Below are 8305 nucleotides of genomic sequence, written 5' to 3'. Positions count from 1 at the left end.
TCAGCAATACAACAGTGACCAGCTATGGGTAAGACTCCTGCACTTCCTAGACTCAGCAAGTCACCATGTCTCATTGAGAAACTGAATTGCACACTATTTTTTCTTCAGAGTCATATCTTATTTGTCATTAGATTCAAAGTGGCCAGTGGTCAAATACTAATGTGTAAACTATTTCTATAAAACATTATACATTTTCAGTTCATTGTTAAAATTTGTGTTACTGTGAATGCAAAGCTCTTAAGCAGCAAATTTCTCACACATTTTAAATTTCCCATAAGTTTTAAATTTTTCTTCTACTAAGTATTGAAATACCTTTAATGATAAATTGATAGTTCACAGATGTTTATGGAATGTGGAAAACATTGCATGACATCTAAGAGCCATTTAATATAAACAACACTGGAAAATTATTTAAATATTGTTAAATATACAAAAAAAAAACTTTTGGTAGTTAAGGAACAAAAGCTAGCTATTAGCAAAAAAAACAAAAAAAAAAAAGCTAGCTATTAGCTCCACTCTACTTTTTCTCATGCATAGTTCATCCTCAGTTCCCTGCATATTCCTCTGGAGGCTCCTGGGCTCTTGGTCCATCTACCTCTGTGGAGATCTTACCCCAGGTCTGTCCCAGCCTCGCCCAACAGCTTGGCCTCCTCGTATTTCCCACACCTGCTGCTGCGCCTGCTCTCATCTCAGTACATCCCTCCTGCACCAGCCAGATGCAGCCCGCTCTGGAAGACTGGGGTTGAAGGAGTGGCAAGGGGGGATGGAAGGAGAAAGTTAAGGAGTGTATGGTCGGTTGCAAGTCTGTAATCCATGTTCAGCGTCTTCCTCCTTTCCCACCTGAAAACCCGGCCTATGGAAATTTCATTTTTGAGAAAGAAAAGAACTCCCTGAATGATGACAAGTGACATGATATATACTAATCTGTTCTGCGATGAAGAACTTGCTTATCACCTACATTGTAGAGCCTGGGGAAAGTTAACACAGAGGGACAAACGGACTTGGCAGCAAGCAATGAACTGTGAGGTCCATCTGAGAAGTTCTTCAAACCATAAATAAAAGCAGGTTGCTAGAGGTGACTAGGATAAAACATCAGGTCACACAGGACTACTTCTCTTCATGACATTCCTGGTGAATGACCAGGGATTCTAGAAAGGTTTTGTTCAGAACACCAGAGCTTTAAAACAATTACCCATAAAAATACCCTTACTTCTTTCTGGGAATTGGAAGAGCAGAAAAGAATAACAATGCTCGGTAAAGTTATCATAAGATTTTAATCTCCAAACACATCTACTTCTCTCTTCTCCTTCAAGACTGCATCTCCCACTCTGAACCATTTACTAGCAACCTGAGCATCAAAAAGAATCAGGCACTAGGAACTGTGCTTACAGAATATTTAACCACTCAGTGGCAAAGCTTCTGTCTGAATTTTGAGATATGAGGGCAAAATGGGGCAGAGGGCAAGAAGCACAGGAGACAAAAGGACCGGTGGCTGCAGGGAGAGGAAAGGAGGGAGAACACGCATACCTCTCACTGGGAGAGGTGACCGCACACACCTACATATCTTCATCTCTACCCACTTTTCCCCTGGTAAAAGAAACTTTGTTGGGAAACAGACTATCTTCGGACATTTCACAACAAAAGTAAAACCACAGATTGGCACTTACATTTCATTTGCTTGGAGATGGACTTGTTGGGTTCAAGCCAGTGCTAGGGAGGAAAAAAAAAAAGATTTGGTCAAATTATTTACTAAAAGGCATCCCAAGTTACAGCCACGGTTCCCACAGATATTCCACAGTGCTTTGCCTTTGGAATATGAACATCAACAGCTTGGCAATAATAATAACACTGGCAAGGGGTGTAAATTACAGAGGCCTAAGCCTTTCTGAGTAATATTTGAGTCATACAGTTACCAAGAGGACAAGAGAAAGAATATGTACTTAAGTGGGATGCCCTAGTAACGCTGGTTGGCTCCTAAGCGATTCTTGGAAAGCCACAGATGGCTGAGGGCGTGGAGCATTTGACACCCCCCGACCCTAAAGAGTCACAGCCCAAGACAGCATCACAGCCAGTTCCCCTTCCAGAACAGCCTCCTCCAAAATGAATTCTGGGCCAGGTCAGTGCAGGGCCTATCACACACAGAGGTGATTCTTCTTTTACAATAGGAAGGAACAAATGGTTTTCAAGACCTTATTTTCAAAAGCCTGAAGTTATCAAGGAGAAAAATCAGCTCCAACACAAAGCAAAGACCTAAGAAGCTCATGTTACTGACAGGCATTTATTTGAAACAGACATCAAACCTCTCCCAGTGGCCACCTCTCCTTGAACCATGCACAAAGGTCACTGTAACACACTGAGAGCTGGCTGCTTTTGAATCACTAATCATGACGTCCCTGAGGCTGCTCAGGGAATGTCAGGGAAGGTCATTTTCCACACCTGCAGTGTGAGAAGAAGGTAAGAGGGTGTGCTGTTGGGTATCCAGCCATCGCGAGGTCAGGGAGGCCTCCCTCAGGGGGCGCCTGCCTGCTTGATGACAGAGAGGAAAGAAGGCGAGAAGACTTGCCATCTGCTGAGCTCTTGCACCTGCTCAATCTCCCTTGAGGTTCTGTACTGTCCTTATTATTTGATGTACATGCACAACAGGAAAGTTTAATGAAGTTGAGTGCTAACACTCAGTACCAGCTGCCCTTCAAGAAGCATCTCTGCATGCTATCCTAATCGATGAGTAGGAACACTCTGTTTACCGCTGAGAACTCTAGAGCTCACCTCATCTCAGCTAGCTAATAAATGGTGATGCTGACTGAGCAGGAGGAGTCCAGAGAGTGGGGCCTGAGCCTCTCAGCTCTGAGCCTCCCACCTGACAGATGAGTCGGCACTGTGACGCTCTTCTCTCTTTGATGAACACTCTCTGCTTTCTCAGGAACTAGAAAACTGAATGGCCAAATCTGTAGTTTCTACTCTAGGGTGTCAGGTCTCTGCAGTCTTCAAAAACAATGACAGAACACTCTCAACTGTTTCAACAGTATGGAAAGTCTAACCCAAAAAATCATCCATTTCCCCTGGCTCTGCTGCACAGAAGCGCTGACAGAGCAAGTGTCTTTATTTCTGTCCAAAATTAAATCAGCTCTTTCCAAGAATCCTCATCATCTCCTTCTAAGCAGAAATGACACAGTTATAATTGAACAGTAGACAACTGATTTGCTGTATAACTTACTAGTTATATCACTTTGTGCAAAATGTTTAAACTCTCAATGTCTCAGATTTCACAACTATAAAATGAGAAGAGTAATAATACCCACATCAGAGAGGTGTTGTGAGGTTCTCACAGTTAATAAATGCAACATACATAGTGCCTTGTATGTAAAAAGTACTCAATTAATACTTGTTTGCTGCTGTCACTGTTTTATTTAAGAAGTACAATTTTATTGTTAGACTTATATCTTTCAATATATGAGCTTCATGGAAGAGAATAATAAAAAGGGTCTCTCAGAATTAAATTTATCAGCTAGAAAAGAAATGAATGGGATAACTTGGAACTAAACCAAGGAACAAATAAGAGCAACCAGAGAGCAGCACATGTTGTCACTGTCTCATAAGGGGAAAGCTCCAGTCATTGTGCCAATAAGGTCTGAAATATAAGTAAGCCTCCCAAGTTCTCCTTGCATTCACAGTATTTGTTCCTTCTCTTCCTCACTTCAATTTGCCTCTCCGATGGCTCTATGACTCCAGGAATGACAAGTCAGTTCCACACCAGCATTGTAAGAGGGTCCCAGTAGTGATGGGAGAATGAGTGCTAGGATGGATTGGCTATGTCTGCTATGCCACTAGAGATTGGCTATGTCTGCTGATCAGTATTGGCTATGTTTGTCATGCCACTATAGATTAGTTAATCTGCTATGCCACTGTAGATTGGCTATGTCTGCTGTGCCATTACAGATTGGCTATGCCTGCTATGGAAGGATAAAGAACATTTAAGGCATGCTTGCAAAGTACTTGCTATCTGGGTCCCAAATAAATTATTTATTCTAAATGAGCTGGCTTCCTCACTGTCCTGGGAAATGTGCCTTGCAGTTTCTAATCAGTTCCTATCACCCTTCTCCTCTTGTTCTATTCATACCCAACCCTTGCCTTTCAGGCTCTGCATATCAAACACATTTACACAGTATGATTACTATGTAATGTTTCAGGACAATTATTCTTTCCCAATGGGACAGTCATGGGGTAATGAGCCCTAAGAAACATAACCCAGCAATATAATGATGTTTCAAGGATTATAAGAAATAATTTCTTCAGGGGCCAGGGATATAGCCCAGCGGCACAAGCACCTGCCTGGCAAGCACAAGGTCCTGAGTTCGATTTCTGGTACAAAAAAAAAAAAAAAAGAAATAATTTCTTCAAAGATGGCCAAGTTCAAATTGTTAATATGCACTCAAACAACAAAAAACTGACCAGTCACCAGTCCAGGCATTCTTTTTCTCATACGAACAAAAAAGGTACATACCACGGATTTTCACGGTTATACTGTACAAAATTACAAAATATTAAAAGTAACATTAACTGTGATCAACAGTAAAACAGGTAAACAAACTACGGTCTGTTCATGGTCTGGATGACTCTGCAGCAGCATTTGGATAAAGTAGATCTCCAGGTGTAACATGGACGGTTCTGCAAGGTATAGTGTGGGATAAAAGAGTGAGCTGCAAAATATGTGACTATATATGGCTGCAGTGAGTGTCCCAGGGGAGCTCAGCAAGAGCAGACATCTGTCAGCTCCATGGGAAACAGGAACTCCAGGGATCCACAGTTCCAACACGAGATCATGTTAGATTCCTTCTGATGTTATTTTTCCCCAAAGCTGGGCCTCTTGCTGTGATAAAAATAGAAGAAGTACCATGTAAAAGTAGGCATGGAACAGGAACAGGTCTTATTTCTAATAAGACACAGGAGTGCCTAGCAGGGACACATCTCCCATTATTAGGTAACTGTGATTATTGTAGAATTAAGTTAAAATACTACTTTTCTTGAAATTTATAGGCATAATGCTTGAAATAGCTATTCAATTGTTATGATATAAATACTTAAATTGTTTGGATCTAACTCATACTAAATGGAGCTGTTAGATATTCTTACAGCCAACGAACATCATGAAGTAATTACAAAGATATTATGAGAACCATACATTTAAAAAGTCTGGGAAAATTTGAACTATTTCATCATATATTAATGTTTTATTCTTACATAAAACATACAAATGTATCATATAGTCAAAGAATATATATGCAAGTATCTAAATGTATTTTTAAAGACTGGAAGTGATATGCTAAAGTCATTCTAGTACAAGTGGGTAACAGGGATGGAGGAGGCTAAAATTTGGCAGTATGCATCAAAGAAAACCATGACTTCAGTATTTCTGTGATGTTTCATCTGTGATACTTTAGATTTTTTACATATATTGGTTCATCACATGAATAACTACAAATAACTTTTAAGAAACATAGAAAGCAAAGTTCTACTCATAGGATGAAGGTGATTTCAGGAAAGGATTTCATACATGGTGTCAGATACTAAACCCAGCGGAGCACCAGGGCTAGAGGGGCACTGTGTCAGGCTCAGGAGCTAGCAGGTATGGGCTTGAACCCCAGCCATGATAGTAGCTAGCTGTGTGACCACAAGAAAGTGCCTGGGTTTCCACAGTCCCATCATCCTCATGAGAGCCAAACGTGTTCATTCATGAAGAAGACCTCAGAACCACACACGGTGCATGATGCTTCATAAAGGCTATTAGCACCAGTTGTTACCATCCTCTCCACATTGGTGGAGAGACACTCCTCAACTGACACAGAGGCAGCTCTCAGTGAGTCCGTTTTTGTTGTTCTCTTCACCCCTCCTCCCCACTTCCCTTCCCTTCTACTCTACATGAGATTATATATAAAATTGCAATATCAGCAATTAGCCCTTTGCCTTTCTCTTCATTCCCTTCTTCTCTCTCTTCCCTTTTCTCAGTCTTCCAATATGGTACACCGTGAAGTTGAGTAAAGGCAACAGTCCTTGCCATTACCAGAGGTTCAGAGAGATTATACTGGAGTGAAAAAGTAACAACCAGGAGTGGTACCCTTGGTAACTAAATACGAGCTTTAAATACTTACTGTGTTGCTTTTCCTTTCAATTGTTACTTGGAATATATGCTAGTTTAGTTCAGAAAAGAAAAATGCCTATTTTCTTCCTGGAAACTGATATTCTCTAAAAGAGGCAGAAAGGTGAGCCTGGCAACTAAATAGCTGAATTTGTGGCTGGTTTATTATAATTGAAAACTTCGTATTGTCAACTGTCATGCAGAATAAGAATGCTCAAGTCTAAGGAAGCTAAGCTCCCATCATTACTGTTGGAATGATCTCAGGAAGTCAGATGAACCACTGGATGCAGCTCTTAGTGCTATGTGAAGTGCGGGAAGGTGTCTGCAGTAGCTAATGTCAGGCCGCAGCAATCTTTTCCTTTGAGGTGGGCTGCGCCTTAGGTTACTGCAATCCACTGCAGGGTGGAGAACTCAGCCACTCTGACAGACCCCACCCTCCACAGCCAGGGTAACTCTTAACTAGTGATTATATAACAGAGGTGGAGGTGTAAGTACCTCTGCTCCCTCACCTTAGACAGGACTCTAAGGTGCACTGAGCTCTGCAGGAGAGTCACCCTCTGCATGATTGTGTCCAACATCGCACACTTATTTGGCTTCTTCCCACTCTGTCCCAGTCCCTGGCTTCCCAACAAGGCTTTTCCTGGAAACACTTCCTAACGAATCACTTAGACTAGAATCTCCAGGTCTGTTTCAGGTCTGTTCCCTGACCTAACGCAGCTTTCCTAACTTTCTATCAATAACTTCCCTTCATGTGTTTAAAATCCTCCCCGAGGAAGTTTATTTCTTTAGGCTTAAGCTTAAACCCTGGTAACATGCAAAGCCCCTGTGAGAGGTCCTAATTTAAAAGAGTTTAAAGTATTGACAATCTAGCCTTATTATGTTTCAAGCCCCTTCTTAGAACAAATGTATTTCAATTGAGAGCAGCTTAAAGAAACAGAGGATGAGGAAAGTACACTAACAAAATGAAAAGCGGGGAGATTGGCAAACCCCCCACACCTGCTCTCCTTATCTGCAGTCTCCATGCGGAAGGTCAGGAGCTGCTCTGAGAGCTGCTCAGATTCTCCCTGCTTTACAAGTTTACCTTCTATAAACCTGAAAAACTAAGGACATTACCAAAGTGTTTCTTTCTTTTCCATTTTTCTAGACCCAGCTGTAGTTAGCCCTAAGAGACCCTTTTTCTCTACCCTATTGAAGAAATAGTGCATATCTTTCATGCATTCTAATTTTGGCTTGTTTGGGGAAAAAGAAGGCATATGTGAAGCAGTGATTTATGGCTAAGTGGAATGATTTTTAATTTGGTAGCTGCTGAGACCCCCAAAAAATGCTTCCAAAAGTAAACAATTTGAATATAACACTCAGTTATCTCCAAAGGTGAGGCTTCTGTTGAAATTGCTTCAGTCTGTAATTACAGAATAAATTACACACGTCTCCGTTATCTTCTTAAAACCCTTGGTGCCCTAAAGCATAGTAATATGCAGCCCCAAGAAATGTGTTAAGTAATCTATGGGGCTGTAAAAAATGAAAGCGCCTTCAAAAGCAGGAGGTTGTTTTCCCCTCAATAATAACGAGATACCAAACCTGACCAATTCCCATCACGTCCCTAAAAGGATGGCCTGATTCTCACGTTTACCTAAACAAAGTACAGAATACCCAGTCCCTGTATTATGTAGACAATTTATGCCATTTACAGACTCTTTGTTTCTGTGGGGGAGAAAGAATGCACCTGAGTGACACAGCCTTAACAGTGTTGTGGATGGTAAGGCTACAGCCAGGCCTTGTTATCTACCCACCAGGAACAATGGACTCCACTCTGGTTTCCATAAGATTCATGACCCAAGATCAATAACAGTCTGTACAGCAGGAAATTTCCAAAGTTATTGTCTATCTGGAAGTCTATCTGTAAGAAAAACTTCACGGCTTCAGTATAGTGTTTTTCATTCCTTTAGCCATACCTGCTTTTGTATTTTAGAGTCTCAAGATGGGCAAACTATAAGTGGCAGCCTGGAGGAGAAACACTGTACAAAACAGAGGGAGGGGCAGAAAGTGTAGAACGCATAAGCTTCCATACAAATATTCAGCAACCTCCACCCCCTACACTGATTTCAATGTTCTCTACCAGAAGTGTGTGAGAGAGAGAGAAAGAGAGAGAGAGAGAGAGAGAGAGAGAGAGAG

General features: G+C 41.4%; 1 protein-coding gene across 2 annotated transcripts in view; it reads right to left on the bottom strand.

Annotated features, from left to right (window-relative positions):
- Positions 1-8305, bottom strand: part of Frmd3 (FERM domain containing 3) — a 119635-nt gene that overhangs the window by 102618 nt on the left and 8712 nt on the right. Inside the window, exon 2 of one of the 2 annotated variants that reach the window (XM_013516074.1) lies at positions 1668-1710. In XM_013516074.1, the coding sequence (XP_013371528.1) occupies positions 1668-1674 (7 nt within the window). In that variant the 5' untranslated portion in view covers positions 1675-1710. Of the gene's footprint in view, positions 1-1667; positions 1711-8305 lie in introns of those variants that run through there. The other variant, XM_013516076.1, reaches the window with a different exon arrangement.

The sequence above is a fragment of the Chinchilla lanigera genome, unplaced genomic scaffold (assembly GCF_000276665.1).
Source record: "Chinchilla lanigera isolate Chin_1 unplaced genomic scaffold, ChiLan1.0 scaffold00031, whole genome shotgun sequence".
Taxonomy (NCBI): Eukaryota; Metazoa; Chordata; class Mammalia; order Rodentia; family Chinchillidae; genus Chinchilla; species Chinchilla lanigera.
This window is presented reverse-complemented; position numbering and strand designations above follow the sequence as displayed.